Source organism: Lontra canadensis, unplaced genomic scaffold, assembly GCF_010015895.1.
Source record: "Lontra canadensis isolate GAN:19392208 unplaced genomic scaffold, GSC_riverotter_1.0 scaffold8, whole genome shotgun sequence".
Lineage (NCBI taxonomy): Eukaryota > Metazoa > Chordata > Mammalia > Carnivora > Mustelidae > Lontra > Lontra canadensis.
In genome coordinates, this window is record NW_022631002.1 from 10,029,959 (window position 1) to 10,052,174 (window position 22,216).

The 22,216-nt window shown below is 44.9% G+C and overlaps 1 protein-coding gene across 1 annotated transcript in view; it reads left to right on the top strand.

The window, feature by feature from the left end:
* ADAMTS18 (ADAM metallopeptidase with thrombospondin type 1 motif 18) overlaps positions 1–9,720 on the top strand; it is a 149,671-nt gene extending 139,951 nt beyond the window's left edge. Inside the window, exons 21-23 of the mRNA XM_032853925.1 lie at positions 789–1,001; positions 3,778–3,925; positions 9,604–9,720. Of these exons, the coding sequence (XP_032709816.1) occupies positions 789–1,001; positions 3,778–3,925; positions 9,604–9,719 (477 nt within the window). The 3' untranslated portion in view covers position 9,720. The remainder of the gene's footprint in view (positions 1–788; positions 1,002–3,777; positions 3,926–9,603) is intronic.
* The last annotated feature ends 12,496 nt before the right edge of the window (positions 9,721–22,216 follow it).

Genomic DNA, 22,216 nt, shown 5'->3' on the forward strand with positions numbered 1-22,216 from the left:
TGATTGGGGACGAGAGAGGAGTGTTTCGGGAGTGGAGAGAAGCAGAATCTTGAGTTCCTAAGGAGGCCACTGCCACCTTTGGGCACATGTGGATGGAGGGGAGAGGACGCTGTGAAGACGTCTCCTGGACCTGTGCTTGGGAAGCTCAGGTGCACGCCCAGCCAGAGGAAATGTGAGATGAGGAGCCCAGCCTGAAGTCTGCATCAGTAACTGGTGGGACGACGTCTCTGCCCAGGAGGAGATCGCAGTTCCGGGAGGAAAACAGGCCAGGACGGGGGTCAACAGTGGAGTTGGTGCGGTGCGGCGCGGCAGAAGCAGGACTTCTGGCCCAGCAGCCCCTGGGTCTGGCCATCCGTGTCCTTTGATTCTGCCTAAATGATAAGTAACATACACAGCAGCATGTCCACCTCCCTTCCTACCCCTTTTCTGTGAGACGTTAGAGCCTGGTGGCTAAATGCGTGGGTCAGTCAGACTTACCCCATTTCCCTGCAGTATTCACTCCGGGTATGACCTTGAGCTAGCCACTTAACAGCAGAGCCTCGCTGCCGGACAGTGCCCCATTTTATTTCTGGCGCTGATAAGCTCTGAGACGTGGGGACAGTTACTCGAATTCTCCAGCCTTTGGTTTCTTCGCAGTAGCAGGAGGGACACGGTCGCTGGGCCTTTAGGGTCACACGTGGTTGACCTGCCGTGATCCCATTCCTAGAACGTCCCGCGGATGGTGCGTCTGCTCAGCACACTTGACCGTGGGGCTCTGCACATCTAACGCCTCCCTTCTCGGCTCCTAGTGCTCGATGACCTGCGGCTTGGGCGTGAGGAGGCGGGAGATGAAATGCAGCGAGAAACCATTCCAGGGAAAGCTGATCACCTTCCCGGAGCGAAGGTGCCGCAGTATTAAGAAACCAAACCTCAACTTGGAAGAAACCTGCCAGCGAGGGACCTGTCCCGCCCACCCCGGCTTCGGCGTGGCTGCTGGGTGGTTCCCATCCCCGTGGCAGCAGGTGAGTGCGGGCGGATTTCCGTGACATTCCCAGAACGGGGGCAGCACCCCCCCGCCCCCCGCCAAGGACCCATCCAAAGGTCAACAAGAGAAGCTCAGGTTCGGGAGACCTCACGATCTCGGGGAGCTGCGCCACCTGTGTGGCTGCTTCCATCACCTGGGAGCTCCAGCTGTCACAGCTGGAAAACCAAGACGCTACCGAAGAGCTCATCTCTTCACGCGCACCTACGATAACATAAAGCACCTAGACCAGACTGGTCCCATGGCCCCAGCTGTTCACTCTTGCTGCTGCCCTCAAGATCCCCGGGAGCCTCCTGTATTCTAGAAACACGACTCTTCGTCTTGACACCTTTGGTTTTTACGTCCAGTTGCTGAATGACGTAGTAGCCGGCATTTATGGAAGCCGCCTTGTTTGTGGGTACTTCCGTGCCTGTTCTGTAGAGGAGGCTGGGAAAGCTCGGCTTGGGGCAATTCAGGCAGGAAACCCCCCGGCTCCTAAACACATCAGAGGTTAGAGACACCCTTTTTCTCAGAAGACTCCCGTGAAATTTTGGTTAAAGTTGCTTGGTTCTGATCGGCGAGGTTGGCGTGTGAAGCAGAGTCTGGGGGAGAAGCTGTGTTGTGTCCTCACCCTTCCCGACCAGCAGAGGTCACGGAGCTCTTTACAGAACTTGCCAGCTCTGGAGGGGTGCTGCCCACCCCCGGACAGACACAGGGGCTGGGTTGGGGCATGTGCAAGCACAAAGGTAGGTCTGTAGATCCGTGTCTCTGTAAGTAAACGTACATACACACAGTGTAGAATGTGTGTGTCTATAGGCATGCGTATGTTTTTTTAATTAACATATAATGTATTACTTGCCCCAGGGGTACAGGTCTGTGAGCCCTCAGTCTGACACACTTCACAGCACTCACCATAGCACATGCCCTCCCCAACGTCCCTCACCCAGCCACGCTATCCCTCCCCTCACCCCAGCAACCCTCAGTTTGTTTCCTGAGATTGAGTCTCTTATGGTTTGTCTCCTTCCCTGGACCCATTTTGTTTGATTTTTTCCCTCCCTACCCCCACCACCCACCACCCTGCCTCTCAAATTCCTCATATCAGAGATTCATAAGATAATTGTCTTTCTCTGATTGACTTATTTCGCTCAGCATAATACCTTCTAGTTCCATCCACGTCATTGCAAATGGCAAGATTTCATTTCTTTTGATGGCTGCGTAGTATTCCATTGTATATATAATACCACATCTTTATCCATTCATCTGTTGATGGACATCTAGGTTCTTTCCATAGTTTGGCTGTTGTGGACATTGCTGCCGTGAACATTGGGGTACATGTGCCCCTTTGGATCACTACATTTGTATCTTTGGGGTAAATACCCATTAGTGCGATTGCTGGGTGATAGGGTAGCTCTATTTTCAACATTTTTAGGAACTTCCATGCTGTTTTCCAGAGTGGCTACAGGAGCTTAACCCCTGTCATTTCCTGACTGGTTAATTTTAGCCATTCTGACTGTCGTGAGGTGGTATCTCACTGTGGTTTTTTGATTTGTATTTCCCGGATACCGAGTGATGTTGAGCACTTTATGTGTCTGTTGGCCATCTGGATGTCTTCTTTGCAGAAAGTGCATGTCTTCTGCCCATTTCTTGATTGGATTATTTGTTCTTTGGGTGTTGAGTTTGATAAGTTCTCTATAGATTTTGAATACTAGCCCTTTCTCTGATATGCCATTTGCGAATATCTTCTCCCATTCTGTCCGTTGTCTTTTGGTTTTGTTGACTGTTTGCTTTTGCAAAACCTTTTGATCTTGATGAAGCCCCAATAGTTCATTTTTGCGTGCATACGTATTTGTAAGTACACATACATACACATGTTTAAATGTCTGAAATGTGTGTGTGTGTCTGTGTGTATTGGGGGAGGATCTGAGAACTAAACCATGAAGAAAAGCAAAGGAAACCAGTGATTGTGTATCCCTAATCAGCTAGACTCCAAAACCAGACCTATGTTTTCCATCCCTGCCTGTTTTCCCCTCCCAGATACCAGTCCCTATAATGATGCTTGTCCTAGATAAACACTTCACCTATCTGCACCTAGAACAATGTAGTGCATTTTTAAAAACAAAACAAAAGATAATCCATGTATAGGGGTTTTTTTTCCTGATATTTCATTTATTCTTTTGGTACAAAATATATGTCTGAGGGAAAAAAAAAAAGGTGATAGTCCTTGTTAGTCATCCATTTTTTGTTGTTGTTTTAATGGAACAGCAAAATCATTGATTTCTAGGAAGCACCACACCCACCATACCAACTCAGAATTTGGCCAGGCACCGAGGACAGAATCCCAAAGCTGCCTTGGATAAAGTATTATTTCTTCGCTGTCCTAATTCTGAACCGTCTCCCATGCCCCCCACCCCCCGCCCCACTGCATCTGCAGAGATTATCTGGAATTCTTTAAATACTGGGATGATTTGTTCTGCATCCTTATGTCAGCTTCTGTATTTCTGGAAGCCCTCTTCTTTACAGTCACTTAACTGGAGATACACTCTGGGGCAAGAGAGAGGATGTTTGCCAAGGATCCCCTTCTAATCAGATCACGTCTGCCGCGTGTTCGACTGTGGACGTGAGCACACATGCCGGGCTCTGGCCACTCCTGGCTTCATCAACAGGGCGCCCGGGTCGTGGCATGGAGCGTGGAGATGCCTTCTATTGGACATCTCTGACCGCCACAAGCACCCACCCTCTGAGTGCTGCTGACTCCTTCCTCTTGCCCCCTTCTGCAGTGCACGGTGACCTGTGGAGGGGGTGTGCAGACACGCTCGGTCCACTGTGTGCAGCAGGGCCGGCCTGCCTCCAGCTGTCTGCTCCACCAGAAGCCTCCGATGCTGCAAGCCTGTAATACCAACTTCTGTCCGGCTCCTGACAAGAGAGGTAACTGGCTCCCCACCCCAGTCCATCGGATTTGTCCTCCGAGAACTTTTCCAAAACCGCTCAGGTCGGGTAGTGCAGCTTATGCCCTGCAGCGCCACTAGAGGGTGGTATTCACACCCTGACTGTGTGAACGGCGCCCCCCACAGGGGGTACAGGGTACAAATCTGGGACGTTCCTGCTCACCATGATCTTGTTTGCACACCCATGCAGGGAACATTTAATTCTGCGATAAGGCTTGTGAGCCCTTACTTCTTACTCTAAAAGGGGGAAATAGCAATCATGCCAAATTTTTTAACACGGTTTTAGTTACATAAGAAAATGAAAAAGTAACTACCATGAGCCCAAGATTAGGGTTGTTGGTGGAAACCCAAGCGTGAAGGGGGATCGTCCTTGAACTCACGTGTTAGCGGAGGAGGCAGGTAAGTTACAGTCCGTCAGGGAACGTGTGGCATCCTCAGACCACACCTTGCGTGCTTTCTTGGTTACAGTCCATTCCCACGCAGTACGGCGTGTGCTGGAGGCACAATGGGACACTGGATTACATGAGCGAACTACTAGACTGGGTTTCACTGGCTCAACTTCCTTTTCAAAGGCACCTGACAAACACACCAGGAAAGGTCTCCTCCGCCCCTCAGATTTCCTTGTGCTAAAGAATTAGGTTCCCGCCAGGTACCTGCTACATTTTCTTTTCATCCCATCCTGGCTTTTCCAGGGCTGTTTATTTTCTTACCCCACACTCTCCCATCTGTGGGGAATCAGATTCGGGACTCTGACTCCTTGGCTCTCCCCGTCCTCCCACTTTGCATTTTTAAGTTGTCCTTGTTTAGCTTCATCTTCGAGCCTTGGCTCCAGACTCTGGGCTTCTATTTTCCCTCCTCTGCCCTCTCTCCTTCCTTGTCTGAGGCTTGCAGGAGACAAGAGAACTAGTAACATGCCAGCTTCTCCGAGTCCTATCCCTTCCAAAGCAATTTTGGAATTCTCCAAACCTCCAGCCTCTTTCGGCAGAAAGCTTATGGGGGAAGAGACACACATTTGGAACAAGTGGTCATGTACTTGCAAACTGTCTCCCCCTTTCTTCCCCCTTGGTGACTTCTCCTCCCCACCCCCTTCAGTCAGCTGGCCCCAGACACATGCCCGGAGTCAGAAGTGCATGACCCCTAGGTACTCGGAGATAGGCTGTAGGGAATGGCTGATCATGACCGTGGCTCAGCAGTATCTCCTGGCAGGAGTACAAGGTGGGGAGAGCCAGACAGATTAGATCCAGGACTGAGGGGAGGCCCTTGGTGTTACTCTTCTGTTCATCCAGCACCCCACCAGGCACACTGTCAATGCTCAGCACGTGTTAGGTGGGAGATTTGGGGTCCAGTACCATGAGGTTCTCTTCTTCCTTCCAAGCCGGGTCACCACGCACCTGCTGCATATCCCTAGCATTCTTCTAGGGATAAAAGAACAAGGTAACGTCCTGTTCTTAAGGTACAAGGAGTCAGTGTCTCAGCGGAGGAGGAAGACAGGACAACAGATGCGCGTGGTGGAGTGTTACCAGTGTCACAGTGGAGGTCAGTCTCCATGGGTTGCAGGGATGGGGGCAGTGGAAGATGGCAGGACGAGAAGGGGTTCTGAGAAGGACCTCTCTCCGTGCCTCTTGAGTAACTGAGGTCTCTTTTGTAATGAGGAGTACAGTAAGAAGGCAGATATGAAAGACATAAGCCTGAGTATTTCTTCTTGGCCAAAATGTGGCCTGTGGTTTTTATGCAGTTGAAGGCCTCCTCCTGCTTCTTGCATTCCATCCCAAATCTGGGGAGAGGGCCGTGCCCAAACTGCTGTTGGGTTAGTCTTCCTCCTTAGATCATTGGCAGGCTGACCACAGGTGGAATTGGAGTGTGTTTTCTAACACTTAGTTTTCAACAAACATTAGTGGACAGTAAGCAAACCCATGGTGCCAAAGGGAAGAAGGTTTAATTCTTGGAATCTTCTCTGAGACTCCCATGATGCACCGTGCTTTTGAGGCACCGCCTTCCCCTCCCAAGAGTTGAGAGTAGACAGTCTTGCAGGACAGCCAAGTGTGTCTGCCATCGCTTGGACCCCCTGCCCACCCCCCATGCTGGTAGCCAGTCTAGGGCACTCACTCAGTGCTGTCTGCACTGTGGGAGGCTCTGCCTGGGTCTTCACTGATCTGTACTTCGGGAAACCATCCTATGAGCTGGCATTGTGTCTATTTTACATGTAAACCTTATTTAGAAAAGAAGGAAGCCTCGGGCAGCGACATGAGTCATCATGGTATTGTGAGTGGTTGTTGACACAGTTGGGACGAGGCCTGGACTGCAGCCTAGTGGGATCTGGCTGGCGATGAGCAGCCCCCAACAGGAGTAAGTTTATTCCTCTTGGAATCTCCCCTCCTCACATGGAGAGGGGCCAAGAAGGGTGGCACTGCACAGCGGGAGGAGCAAGGACTCTGACGTCACAAGAAGGATTTGTGTCCACACGCTGCCACTGACTAGTTTGTGGCCACAGGCAAGCTTTTGAACTCTTCATAAAATGAAGAAATAATGCTTACCTGAAAAGATCACTGGGAGTTAAGTAAGATGATTCAGTGTTTCCATGTCTATTTAGGACTCACTGTGAACCGGGAACTGTTCTGATGTTTGACTATAGATAGAGCAGTGGACAAAATGGCCAGAGTTTCCACCTCCTATCTGGAAACGAACAACAGGCCAACCAATAAATATACAATGTCAGATAATAAAGTAGAAAATAAAACCAAAGCAGGGTATAGAGAATGAGAAGGATTAGGGGGTAAGGGGTGGGGGAGAACTGGTTTAGAGAGATTAGTCAGGCAAAGATGATATGATACAGATATGGATCTACAGGAAGGTGAAATATGCATGTATCTAGAAGGACAGTGTTCCTGGCAGGGGGACCAGCACATCCAAAGGCCCTGAGGTGGGAATGTGTGAATCTGATCAAGGAACAGTAAGACACCTGGAGTCAGATGTCTAAAGTGGACAGGGGTTAGGTGATGAGCAGAAGCTGGTCCTAGGGGCCTTGTCAGTCTTTGTAAGGACTTAAGATTTACCTCTGAGTGAGATGGAAGCTGATGGAGAACTTGGAGCAGAGGAGCCGTGCGATTGGACTTGTGGGAAGGTCCCCGGCAGTTACCCAGAGAAGAGCACAGGGGTCCAGAGCGGGAGGAGGTGGTTCCGTGAGGGCAGTGGCCGTACTGGGAGAGGCTGGATGCTGGTGTATTCTGAAGACTGAGCTCATGTATAATACTTGTCAATGGTCTGCATGCGGGATGTGAGGCAAAGAATAGGACACCAGGGTCATCCTCAAGAGCACACATGAAACATGTGACAACAGAAGCTCAAATAACCAGCTATCGGTAATCATTAGAGTAGCCGTAATCAAACCCAGTGCTCATCTCGATGGCTCGGCGATAAACCTCCCTTCTGCTTCCAGACTTAAAATGAGCTCAAAGCCGCAGCAGCCAGCCGAGATCCCATTCTTACCTCGAAAGGAGTAAGCGTTGCTACAGTACTGCAGTTAGGGTCATGCTTTTAGCGGTCTGTTTTCATCCTGATGCGGTATTTCCACTACATCAGTAGGATAATCTCTACATTTTAAGTAGAAAGTGATTCAGGTGTACATTCTGATTGAGGAGGCTGCGTGCTCAGGGGCTGGGATAGAAGACACTGTCCAAGTCTGTTATTAGACACAACCAGAGATGAGTACAGAGATACGTGGGCCAGAGGATAGACGAATGTTCCTCTCACGTCTGACTTGTATCTCTGCGGTAAGGGATCGCACCCCTGCCCCGTGATGGTCCACCTCCATATACCTCCTAGATGCCCAGGGCAAAAAGCTCATCATCGTTCTTGATTCTTCTTTGCTCTCTCCTGTCTTTACCAACCCGTCAGAAAATTCTTTAGGCTCTTAGAAAGATGCTCTTAGTTCACCTTTCTACCCAAGCTGTAACATGTAGATTTCACATTGGTTGTTCTAGCCATGATGATTACAGGGAAACTGGTATATTTTTTCAACAAATATTTCCTGAGCAGCTACTTTGTGACAGGCACTACACGTTGGGAATGAAGTAATGAAAACAGTAGACGAAACCTCTGCTCTCAAGGATCTTACGTTCTAGAGAGGAACAGACAGGCAGCACAGAATGGGATGAGCACTGATAGCCCCAAGGTAGGAAAATAAAGCAAGGGTGGGAGTAGGGAGTGTTTTCTGGGAGGCCGCAGAGCACTCTGCTTATCTGGGGGAGTCCCGGAAGGCCCTGTTGTCTGCCAGTGACCTCTGAGCAGGGACATAAAGGAATAGAAGGGGTCTGGGGAAGTAGATGGCTGGGGAAAGCCACCATGTGCCTGGCACGTTGGGGCATCCCCCAGGTGGCCCATGTGGGGGAGGGGACGAGAAGAGGAAGACAAGGTCAAGCAGTAGTGGGGGAACCAGATCCTAAGAACTTGTCAGCCATGGTAAGGACTAAACCTTTCACTGTGGGTGGATGGAGGGACCAAAGGGAGAGTCTGGGGTTGAGACATGCATGACATGAACTGACTTGTCCGTTCAAAGGATCAGGGGCGCTACTATGAGATGGGTGCAGAGGCTGTATTTTAGGCAGAAGAACGAAGGCAGGGGAAGGAACTGTAGGTAGTTCTGAATTCTGAGAGGCAGAATTCAAGTCGGGAACAGCAGGAAAAGAAAGAGGAGAGCTGAGAACCTGGACTGCCATGTCCAGGGACATAGGGCACAGAGCAGAGCTACTTCAGGATAATTTTAAAAGGGAGCTGGGTGAGTGCCTGTGGGCAGTGGGGGGCGTTGGGCAAAGTGAAGGTAAAGTGACTTTTGAGCCTTGCAGAGAGGAAGGGGAAAACACTTCCAACCATGACTGAGAAAACTTACTTACATATAGGGTAGACCACAAACACTTCTGAAGTCAAAATTCCTGGAGAATCTGCTAAAATGGCTAAGACCTTGACTCCTAAAATGGGCACTGAGGTTTACATGAAGAACATCTTACATATAGCTTCACATGCCTTCTGTACCTAGTGAGGTCCTTCTGTGTGAGAATCCCCGGTGTACCGTGTTCTGCTTCCAGCCCGTAATCCCATCTGTCAACAAGAGAAGTCAGGCCTGCTGTTGACTTAAATTCACTCCGTTGCAGATGGGCTGGGAGATTTATTGAAGTCAACGTAGAGCACTGCAGCTGAGCCATCAGTCTCGGTGTGCTGACTCCCATATCGTAGGCCTCCTGTTCCCCAAAATAAGGTCTGTGGACCAGGTGGCAGCTGCTCCCAGCTCACCCCAGACCCTAGGAATCAGAAGCAGTGGTTTAACAAGACCCCAGGGCATTCCTCCCCGGCTGGGCTAAGGACACAACATGGTGGCTCCCAGGTTGCTGGGGAAGATCCAACAGGAATCTTGGACTGGATATGACACTTTCCTTTAACATCCACTCCACCCCCCACCAGCTGACATTTCGCCAAGGGCCCTAGTCCCTTTTGATGTCTTAATCCTGCTCCCCCTCCCTCCTAGCCAAGTCCTAGTACAGGAGCAGAACCACTCAGAGGCAGGAGGCAGGTACGTCCAAGGTCTTTGACCCACAGGCTCTCACCTTAAGGAAAAGGCTAAGCTTCCTCCTGAGGGGTGAACGATTTTTTTTTCTCTCCCTGCAGAGGATCCATCGTGTGTCGATTTCTTCAGCTGGTGTCCCCTAGTTCCTCAACATGGCGTCTGCAACCACAAATTTTATGGTCAACAGTGCTGCAAGTCATGCACGAGGAAGAGCTGATCTCAACGACCAACCCCACCCCCCACAACACTCGAGGGCGAGGTCTTCCCTCTCACCTCTGGAGAGACCAGCCACCATTAATCCCCCACTGAAAGCCGAACACTGCAGACCACCCATGCGAGGCTGCGGCCATCAGTAGAATGGGCTCTCGAGGACAGGCTCCCTATCCACTTCCCCAAAGCACATGGTACTCCAAAGCACTTGAAAATGGGAAGCAAGGGCAAATTGGACTTCCACAAGAAAAGACAAAATAACTTCGATTTGCACTGTGACAACAAAAGAAGTGATGCATCCCACTGAGAGACGTCACGTTTTAATTTTGAAGTGAGAATCTGGTCACCATGGGGAGGGTCCCTCTTTGAACTTCAGAGGGTTCCACAGCAAAGACATCTGGGTTGAAAAGGTGCTTTCAGACTTCGGGTCCGAGATGGAGCCTTGGAGCAATCAAATACAAATGGAACCCCTTGCCTCGCTGTTGCCCGGAGCTCACAGTGTGACGGACACTGTGGCCAGCCCCAAGGAGGAGTTCCACGGGAAGCAAAAAGGTGCTCATAACTGTGCTTGCTGCTGGACTAGCAAGCCTCGTGTTATTTTTATCCAGTGTGTGTGTGTTGTTTTTATTATTTTGTTTAGACTATATTCTGCTTAGAGAGTCTCCAAGACTAAAAGTCACACTTGAAAAGTATGCCAAGGAATATTCTGGAAACAGGGCAACATGGACTATTTAAGATTCCCAGTTAAGTGAACTTCAAGACTCTGAAAAAAGAAAAGCCCACAAACTCACATAGAAGGCATATGTTGACGTCCTACATGGTACGTCAACCTCGTAACTTCCGGTGCTAGCTGAACAAGTCCATGGGAGTCCCTAGTCTGCTCTTTGGGAATCAGAACTGGCGAGACTTTCATTTCTGGTAAAACTCTAGGAGGAGCTAAATAGAACAGCAGTGTTTTGAAGGAGAGCAGACCAACATTTATAAGACTCCCTACATATTATCAGAGCTGCTTGGAAAATTAAAGACCACTTGTGGTTCTTTCTTACCAATGGTCATGTTTAAATTTTCCCTAAGATTTAGTTAACAAGAAAAAAAGACTGGCAACAGAGAAACTCATCTGTCTTCTTGCTAAGTTAATATTAATAAATCATAATAACCCAAGATCCTTCGATGAATGAGAATATTTTATCTTTCAGATGATATTTTCAGTCATCAGAAGCCAGCTGTTGATAGGCACTAATGAGCTTAAAATTGTTCTCAATTGGAAAATACCACACTGTTTTGCCAAAACCAAAGTAACTTACAAGACTGAGTCCTTCTGTAATTTTTTGAGATGTGGTTAAAATGGGCATATTTATATAATTCTACTCTATTCCTCAATTTCTTTGATGAATGTAACCCAATTTTACTGCTTTATAAAGTCACAATTCAAACAGGGATTTGCCAGCTCAGCACAACCAACCAGACAGTGGTTTGTTAAATTTAGAGCATCCTTTGTTCCCATTCTAATTAAAATCATGCGTTCTTGAATCTCAGAGAAATAGGATTAGAATAGTCTCTCAATCCACTTGGCTTGGCTTAGAGTAGTGGCCATTCTATCATCAGAAACACACAGTTCCACATCACCTACCCCCTTGCCCTCCGAAAAATTGCAAGTTATTTGTTGCTTTATATAATGATCATTTTATTATTTTATGGAAAAATTAATTTATTAATAGCCTATTCTTATGTGTTCTCACTTGCTTCTCTAAGTGATATTAATTCTGAGGAAAATGTTGAATAAAACAATGGGTTATAGAGAAAAGTCAAAATATATGTGTAATATTTAATTATTTTATAAGTTTTATAATAAAGTGTTCTGTTTCTTTATCTTTGAAATTTGTTAAGTTCTTGAATAAGTTAGAAGTCCGTTACTTCCAAGATCATGTAACTGATAAATGTTGATTAGGGCTGTCAGTAATTTCTCAAGGAGAAGTTGGGAGGAAGAAATACTCATTAATTGATTTTTCTTGCTTGTGTCTGAGAAAATTAGAAACCACCAAAAGTTGGGGTGAAATGGAGGATATGTTTAGCATCTAACAGAGATACAGAATTATTTTTTCCTGCTCTAATGCTTTGTCAACATTTATGGAAATCGTCCAAGTTAGATAAAGCATAAGCATAGTTGGCTTTCTCCTTCATTTTTTCCATTTGAATGGCAGTCTGGTGAAATCTTTTGCAAAAAGCATGAGGGAGGAGAAGGAAGGAAAAAAAAAAATTAAAAAGCCATTATTTCAGGTTTTCCAAATTTGGAATCATCACACCAGTGGAGAATAAAAATAGTCTGGGCAAAAGTCAGTCCAGTTGATGTGAATATATAATATTTTCCCTCCACCTGTGATTATATACACATATATGAATACACCCTAAATATATACGTGAATGTATGTGTACACAAGTGGATCATTTATGCAAGCAGATCTTTAAAACATATTTAGGAGAATTTTATATGAATTATTGCTATTTGGCAAACAAAAAACTGATTAAGAATGAAAAACAGAATAGCACATAAAATAGCAGAAGAGGGGGTATCCTTGTGCTTTTTGATGATAAAATGTTAATGAAAGCAACCACAGATTTAGTGTTTGGTGTTTAACGGGTGCCAGAGATGGGCCAAGCTCTTCATGTATGTTACCCCTTTTAATCCTCCCAAGACTCTAGTTAGGGAGCAGGGAGTCTGATTCCAGGCTCAATCCCAGGACCCTGGGATCACGACCTGACCCAAAGGCAGACGTTTAACTGACTAAGCCACCCAGGTGCCCCAAAAAGATACTGTTTTTTTCCCCTTTGCAGATCAAGACTCTGGGATTCAGAGAGATCCCGTATTTCATCTGAGGTAGCCATAAAAGTGAGCTCCATAAATAATACAAACATTTAAATTGTTCATTTTCATTGAAAATAGTCACTCTAATTGGTTTACAGAATTCCCACCTAGAAAACAATTCCCAGCGAGAACAGGGGGGCTGTTCAGAGTTTCACAGGAATGTTCAGCTTTGCATCACGAAGAAGATAAAGATGCAATCTTATCACTAAGATGATTTTTATCTTTAATCCTAAATTACCTTTGTGCAGAGAAAAAGATAAACTTGTATCTAAATATTTAATTGTACCTTTCCTGATGGACGCTGAGGGTCATGATGTGACTGTTGTTCAAATTTCTGTGTATAGAGAAGCCAGCAAAAGCAATGTCCAGAATGTGTTTTTTCTGAATGTATAATTTGTTTCTGCAAAGTAATGGCTAATTGCCTCACCCCTGCACACAAGCACCATCCTGTTGGAACATCATGAAGCCGTACGTCCCAGGTATGGTTGTTTTCCTAAATCACATTTAGTGAGGGGCATAGCTGAGTTCATAATCAGGTCATTTAGTAGCAAGAAGTGATTTATATAATTGTTAGTTGTTCTAATGGACAAAAAGGTTGAAAGATTGTTCCTAGCATCCTAACTGGGGTGAGAAAGAAACAGTAATGTCTAGGAAAAGGAAAGCCTATAGGCCAGTCTCCCCAACCCAACCCCCGCTGTTTCTTTCCACCCCTCTTCCCTGTATCGCCTTGGCCTCCCCATCCAGGCTGCCTCTGCCCCCATACAAGTTAGGACATCACCTGACATGAACTAGCATTGCCCCGCAGTGCCCTTACCACGTGTCAGAAAACACAGGACAAACACTTGGTTCTCCTTAATCCTCCATCTTACCGCTAATGGAATTTCTAAACCAACTGCTCAGTAGAGAGAGAGGCATTCTCACTGTATAAAGTTAACCGTCAGAGCCCTTGAGACATGGTCTTTGAAGAAGAACCAGGGCCAGAAGCTGTTCCTGCTGGAGACGAGGCCCAGACATGCCTCTCCCCCTGACTCCCCTCCTGCCTCTTCTTTGTGGCTGGAGCACAGGAAGGACCAGGCAGCCCCTTCTTGTCAGGAGACCAAGCCAGCTCTACTGTTCCTCTGCGGGCTCCTCTGTTCTGCAGACCCATGCCACCTACCGTGGGGCTCAGCAGTTCCCCTTCCTTGGAAAGAAGGTTCTCCCTGCCCTGCCCCATCCCTTTTGAAAGCCAGCTTGGGTCTAGAGGAAGTTCGGGAACACAAGTTTCGAAACAATTAGCTGTGTGAATAATCACTTGAGGCTACTTTATACATTCCTAGGCCCCATTCCAGAAATGTAATTTATTAATTCTGGGAGTAGGGCCTGGGAACTTAGAGTTTAAAAGGGATTCAAGTTGCTCTAAGGAAAAGCTAGTTTTGGAACCACTGGTCTAGGGCAAAAAAAGAAAGTAGCTCGAGTCCGTCTTCCTTGTCCCAATGAAGGAGTTCCGTTGGCACCAGGCCCTCTGGTACGGGTCTGCTGGGGTCTGAACTAAACTCAGCCAGTGATAAAGGGGGCCTTGCCTGCTCTCATCCTCTGTATGGAATTCACCTGGGACGCTCTCGGGGCTGCCAATAACGGGTCACGAAGAGGACTCCCAGGCAAGGACCGGGTCTCTGGGCATCTTTGTCTCGTTTTCTCATTCCCAACCACGCCGGTAGCCAAGAGCAAGGTTTGGTGGGCGGGCGGTGGGAAGGTTTGAGGGAAACTGGCCAGTTCTGAGTCAAGCACCCACATGCACGAATTCGTATACCATGTGTGTGTGTGTGTGTGTCTGTGTGTCTGTCTGTAAAGAAAAGAAGAAAGAAAGGGCATTCAATAGAGAAGCCAATGAAATCCCCGTCGGAAAGTGTCTCTTGGCAAATTACTCCAGGGCCTTGTGTGTGTGTGGAGAAACCCACAGCACATGACAAAACCAGTTGTGCTCCTGAGACCCAGAGTCAAGGCAGAATGAAAGCTTCCAACCTACTTCCTGCCAGGACACTGGGTGCCAAGAGGTGAATTAATCCCTTTTATGAATCAGGCCAACTGTCACTTGCTTACAAATGGCCAGAAATGCACTGGCTGACTCCAGTGAATGAAAATTGTAACTTCAAGCTTTGTACGACAGAAGAAAAAGAAACAAAAGACTTTGAAAGATAGGAAAGAGCAGCTGGAATGGTGCTTTTGGCCTCACCAAGGTATAAACAAGGTAATTTCGTGTTCCCTAGAACTGTGCTATTCTGGGACTCTGATTTTTCTCATTTGGTGGCTCATTTCATTATTTACAGTGCCTTAGGTTTTCTTTTTCTTAAATATATATTGGCCCCAGATACTTAAAATGAACACATCTATTTCTGTATCAGCATAGTCCTAAACCAATGAAGGCCTAATTGTTATTGTACTCAGCATCTTTCCCCCTTTGTTGGGATGCCCACATTGTCGAGGGCCTTTATTACTTGCAGATAGGTCTGTGGAGGGTGCAAACATTTCACATTTTGTTAGAGGTTAGCATTTGCTTTCAGGCTAAAAGTCCCCCGACACACAGAGTCACGACTAGCCTTTCGTGGGCTCTGCCTACCCTCACAGTTTTTTTCCTGCATGCTTGCTATCCAAAATACATCCGTTCTTTCAACCAGCATTTATTGATCTGTGAGATCCAAACACTGAAGCAGATCTTGTTCCTGACCTGAAGGGACTGGCAGTTAAAAAACAGGATGTGTATCCATGCAGTCAGGCAATGGTCCAAGGTCACATATAGTCCTGAGATTTTGTTTTTAATTCCTCACTGTTATATCCACCCCAGTCAATATTCGATAATGTGTGTTTTTAGGCTTGTATTGTTGTCACTTATGGTAAGATCACATATGCAAATGAGGGTCATACAGACTGCAGACTTCTTTTCTTCATCAAAAACAGTAAAGTCACAAAATTATACCATTAAGCCGAGTAGCCCATTTGCAAATTTTTGTATAGAAAGGAATAAATGGGGCACCTGGGTGGCTCAATGGGTAAAGTGTCTGCCTTCGGCTCAGGTCATGATCCCAGGGTCCTGGGATCGAGTCCAACATCGGGCTCCCTGCTCAGTCTGCTTCTCCCTCTACCCCTCCCCCTGATCCTGATCTCAATCTCTCTCAAATAAATAAAATCTTTGGAAAAAAGAAATGAAGGAATGGAAGAGGATTTTGTTATTTCATTCTCTTTCCCTCACAGATGTAGACAGAAATATTTGAGGACTCTTCCTAAAATTACATAGTGAGTTAATGGTACGTCTAGGTGTAAGGCCGGTTATAATAATTTTCATGCAAGTATAGTTTTCACTAGATTGTAAAGTATTTACTGATTTTTTTACTCAATAGATAAACACTTTTATTGCACTTAAGGACAATTTTAATGAATAGTAAGTTTCAGATAGAAATCTAATAAGAAACATCGCTGACCTCATGCGCTACCTATAGTGTTAACTTAAATTCCCCTCCCCCCTCAAAGAAATACGTATTCTGGTACCATAAAAAGAATAACAAATGTTGTCCTCTTTCCTCTACGTACAGCAAAGATGACCTCATGAAAGTACCAGTTTTAAAAAACAATTGACCCTTTCCCTTTCCAATAGTCTGGTCTCCTAGGGAATCAAGCAATAGCTTTGCTTTGAGCCTAGATTTGAGAACAGTGTTGAAGGCCACAAACTCTGCCAATATACTAAAAACCACTGGACACTTTATATGGGAAGGTTTTGATGGTATGTAGATTACATCTCAATAAAGCTGCTTAAATTTTTTAAAAATGTGCTATGTGGGATCAAGATGGTGGACTGGGAAGTTTCTGAGCTCACCTCCTCTTACTGACACACCAAAACTCTACACAGAGAACAATGGTCTCTGAGAACAAAGGGAAGACCAGTAGAACGGATGATAGATATAAAGATGGGTGGGGCTGGCAGAGACCCAGTCTGGCCAAGACACGTGTCCCTGGCACAGCAGCCCGCTGGCAGGAGGGACATCACAAGTGCAGAGGCCCTCTCTAAGGAACAAGGGATCTGAGCCCCACATCAGGCTCCCAAACCCGGGGAACCTGCACAGGGAAGATGAGCCCGTGCTCCGTCTGCTTTGAAAACCAGCAGGGCTTATGTCAGGGAGAGCCAGAGGGCACACTGCTCTCGAAGGGCATCTCCCTAGTCTCAGTCCCGGTTCCAGGGCAGAGGCAGCAGTTAGAAAAGCAGCTGGGTTATGCATCACGTGGAGCTTCACTGGCTCGTGGGGGGGGGGGGCGCGTGCCAGAGGGACCTGTTGGAATGGTCACCAGGGACAGAAGAGCTGGTGGGCACCATGTTTTGTTCATTCCCCCGTCTATCTAGCTGGACCCAGTTCTGACACTCTCCATCTACTGTGCTAGCACCAGTTGCCCTGCCCAACTGGCTTGCCCTGGATGGCACCACTTCCTAGCAGTTCCCACCAAGCCATACCCAGCAGACAGCCTCAGCCAGCACTGATGTTCCCCCACCCCAGGCAACCAACCTTGCTCAGTCAAGTCCAGGTCTCACAGACAGTACACTGGGGGACAACCCCACACACCAGGGAGTCTGCCTCAATCATGGGGCAACCACAATAGGGGACACACCTGGCTCAAGTGTCAAAGGGGGAGAACTGTGCTACAGGCCCCACAGGACACCTACATAAAGCCACTTCTTCAAGACCGGGAGACGTAACTGATCGGCCCAATACACAGAAAACCAGAGACAGCTAGGCGAAATGAGGAGACAGAAGGGTATGTTCCAAATGAAAGAATAAGACACAACCTCAGGGAAAAGAACTACATAAAATGGAGATGAGCAAACTACCAAATCAAGGGTCAAAGTAATGGTCATAATGATGCTCACTGCACTTGAGAGAAGAGGAGATGAACATGGCGAGAACAGGAAAACGTCAAAAAGAACCAGAGCTGAAGAATACCGTAACTGACATGAGAAATACATTGAGGGAATGAACAGCACATTAGATGATGCAGAATGGATCTGCAATCTTGAGGACAAGGTAGTGGTAGCAAAAAGAATCATAGCAATCAGAATAGCAAAAAGAAAGAGAACTTTTTTTTAAAAGATTTATTTATTTGACAGAGAGAGAGAGAGATCACAAGTAGGCAGAGAGGCAGGCAGAGAGAGGGGGGAAAGCAGACTTTCCGCTGAGCAGAGAGCCCCACAATCCTGAGATCATGACCTGAGCCGAAGGCAGAGGCTTTAACCCACTGAGCCACCCAGGTGTCCTGAAAGAGAACTTTTTTTTAAAGGAGTATAGTTTAAATTGCTCTGGGAAAACATCAAGCAAGCTAATGTTAGCATTATCTATAATGTGTCTCACTAGAATTAGCAGAGAGAAAGGGACAGAAAACTTATTTGAAGAAATAATGGCTGAAAACATCCTTAACCTGGCAAAGAAAACAGATATCCAAGTCCAGGAACCACAGAGAGTCCCAAATAAGATGACTCAAAGAACCTCACAATGAGACACATTATAACCTAAGATAATCTTCAAAGCAGCAAGATAAAAACACTAGGTACATACAAGGGAATGCCCATAAGACTATTAGCTGATTATTCAGCAGAAAATTTATGAGCCATAAGGGAGCACCACGATATATTCCAAGTGCTGAAAGGAAGAAGGAAAAAAAAAAAAAAACCAAAAAACTTACAACTAGTAATACTGAACCAGCAAGGTCATCACTCAGAATTGAAGAAGAGATAAACAATTTCCCAGACTAGCAAATGTTACAGGAGTTCATCACCACCAAACTGGCCTAACAAGAAATGTTAAAGCTACTTTAAACTGAAAAGAAATGGCCAGGACTAGAAATAATTATGAAAGAAAAACATCTCACTGGTAAAAGTAAGCATATGGTAAAAGGAGTGCATCAACCACCTACATAGCTAGTAGGAAGGTAAAAAACAAAAGTAGTAAAACCATCTAGATCTACCATAATTAGTCAAAGGACACACAAAATAATGAGCTGTAAAGCAGGACAACAAAAACAGAGGGAGTATACAAAAATGCAGTGCTTGGAGAATGTATTTGAACTTCAGTGACCATCAACTTAAAAGAGACTATCATACACATAAGAGTATATGTGAACCTCATCATAACCACAAAACCAAGTGCCTATAACAGGCACCCAGAAAATAAAGAGAAAGGAATAAAAACACTAAAGAAAGTGACCAGATCACAAGGGAAGGGAACAAGAGAAGAAGAAAGAAGCGGAGGATTAACTACCAAAACAAACAAAAATCAACAAAACGGCAATAAGTACATATCTGTCAATAATTACTTTCAATGTCAATGGACTCAGTGCTCCAACCCGAAGACATATGGTGGCTGAATGGGTAATGCCTGTATGCTGCCTATAAGAAACTCACTTTGGATCCAAAGACACATACAGACTGCAAGGGAAGAGATAGAAAAAGATATTCCATGCAAATGGAAATGAAAAGAAAACTGGGGTAGCAGCACTTACATTAGACAAAACAGACTTTACAACTAAAACTATAACATAAAACATGGGAATTACAAAATGACAAAGGAATCAATCTAATAAGAATATATAACACTTGGGGCGCCTGGATGGCTCAGTGGGTTAGGCCTCTGCCTTTGGCTTAGGTCATGATCTTGGGTCCTGGGATCGAGCCCTGCATAGGGCTCTCTGCTCAGCGGGGAGCCTGCTTCCCTCTCTCTCTCTCTGCCTGCCTCTCTGCCTACTTGTGATCTCTCTGTCAAATAAATAAATAAAATCTTTAAAAAATAAAAAAAAGAGTATGTAACACTTATCAATACATCCAACATGGAGTAACCAAATACATAAAGCAAATGTTAACATAAATAAAGGGAGAAATTAATAGTAGTACAAATGGGGCCTTTAACACCCCATTTATCGAGGTGTAAGAAAATCAACAAGGCCTTGGCCTGAAATGACACGTTAAACCAAATGGACTTCACAGATACATAAAGAACATTCCATCAAAAACAGCAGAATACACATTCTTTTCAAGTACATAAGGAACACTCTCCAGTATAGATCCTATGTTAGGCCACAAAACAAGTCTCCGTAAATTGAAGTAGATTAAAATCATACCAAGCATCTTTTCCAAACACAATGATATGAAACCAGAAATCATTATAAGAAACCTGGAAAAAGACACAAACATGTGGAGGCTAACCGATATACTACTATGCAACCAATGGGTTGATTAAAAAGTCAAACAGGAAATCACAAAATACCTGAGACAAATAAAAATAGAAACACACCAGTCCATGGCAATACAACAGTCTATAATCTGGGGGGCACAACAAGAACAGTTCTAAGAGGGAAGTTTATAGTGATACAGGCATCCCCCAGGAAATAAGAGAAATCTTGAACAATCTAACCTAAAGGAACCAGAAAAAGGAGAAACAAAGCCCAAAGTTAGAAGGGAGGAAATAATAAAGATCCCAGTGAAAATAGTGACTAAAAAAATAGAAAAGATCAATGAATCTAAGAACTGTTTCTTTGAAAAGATTAAAAAAAAAATGATGCACCGTTAGCCAGTTTCATCAAGAAAAGAAGAGGGCACCCCAAAATAAAATCAGAAATGAAAGAGAAGTTACAACGGATACCAGGGAAATACAAAGGATATATGTTATATGCCAACATTTAGGACAGCTTAGAAGACATGGATGGATTCCTAGAAAAGCAATTTCCCAAGACTGAATCTTAAAGGAATAAAATCTGAACAGACCAATTACTAGTAATGAACTCAAGTCAGAAATTTAAAAGTTCCCAACAAACAAAGTCCAAGATCAGATAGCTTCACAGGGGAATTCTACCAAACGTTTAAAGATAAGTTAATGCCTATCTTTCTCAAACGACTCCAAAGAACTGAAGAGGAAGGAATGTTCCCAAACTCATTCTATGGGGCTAAAAACCAAAGACACCACAAAAAAATAACATTAAAGATCGATATTCTTGATGAACATAGATGCAAAAATCCTCAACAAAATTTTAGCAAGCCAAATTCAACAATAAAAAGACTCCTATACCATGGTAATGTGGGATTTATTCCAGGGATGCAAGAATCGTTCAATATCCACAAATTAATATGATACAGCACATTGACAATAAAAGAGGCAAATATCATATGATCATGTCAATAGATACAGAAAAGGCATTTAATAAAATTCAATATCGACTTATGATTAAAAAACTCTCCACAAAGTGGGTATAGAGGTTACATAGCTCAACAAAAGGCTACAGCTGACAACATACTCAATGGTAAAAAGCTGAACACTTTTCCTCTAAGACAGGTAGAAGACAAGGATGCCAACATTTACCACCTTGGAAATCCTAGCCCCAGCAATCAGACAAAAGAGAGAAATAAAAGGCATCCAAATTGGAAAAGAAGTAAAACTGTCACTATTTACAATTGACATGATACTACACATAGAAAACCCTCAAGACTCCACCAAAAAAAACTATTAAAATAAATGAATTCAGAAAATTGAATACAAAATTCATATGCATACATCTGTTGCATTTCTATCAGAGAAATTAAGAAAGCAATCCCATTTGCAACTTCATCAAGAAGAAAATACCCAGAAATAAACCCACACTTATATACCCGATTATTCCTCAACAACGCCAGCAAAAACATACAATGGGGGGAAAGATCGGCTCTTCAACGAACAGTGTTGGGAAAACAGAGCAGCTACATGCAAAGAATGAAAATGGACCGGCATCTTATACCAGACACAAAAATAAACTCAAAATGGATTAAAGACTTAAATGTCAGAACAGAAACCATAAAACTCCTAGAAAAGATCACTGGTATTAAACAATCTGACATTGGTTTCAGCAGTATTTTTTTGGATCTGTCTCCTCAGGCAACGGCAACAGAAGCAAAAATAGACAAATGGACCTATGTCAAATTAGAAAGTTTTTGCACAGAATTTTCATGTTTCTCAGTTTCAATTAAACTCACTAAATCTCATGCTTCCTAAGAAAAAATTTTCTGCACAGTGAAGGAAATGATCAACAAAACAAAAATGCAACCCACTGAATGGGAGAAAATATTTATAAATGATGTAACTGATACAGGGTTAATTTCCAAAATATATTTAAAAAAAAAACTCACACAACTTGGTATCAAAAATACAAATACTCTAATTACAAAACAGACAGAGGAGCCAAACAGACATTTCTCCAGAGAAGACAACCAGGCCAGCAGACACATGAAAAATGCCCAGTATCACTAACGATGGGAAAAATGCAAATTAAAACCACCGTGCGAAATCACGTCACACCCGTCAGAACGGCTAGTATCAAAAAGCCAAGAAATAACAAGTGTTGGTGAGGATGTGGAGAAGAAAAGCCTCACGCACCATGGGTGGGAATATAAATTGGTGCAAGCTCTATGATAAACAACATGAGGTTCCTCAAAAAAGTCAATCTAGAACTACCATACGATATGGCAAAGTCCATTTCCAGGTATTTATCCCAAGCAAACGAAAACACTAATACAAAAAGACATACGCACCTGTATGTTCACTGCAGCGTTATTTACAATAGCCAAGATATGGCAGCAACATAAGCGACAGCAGAAAGTCGCA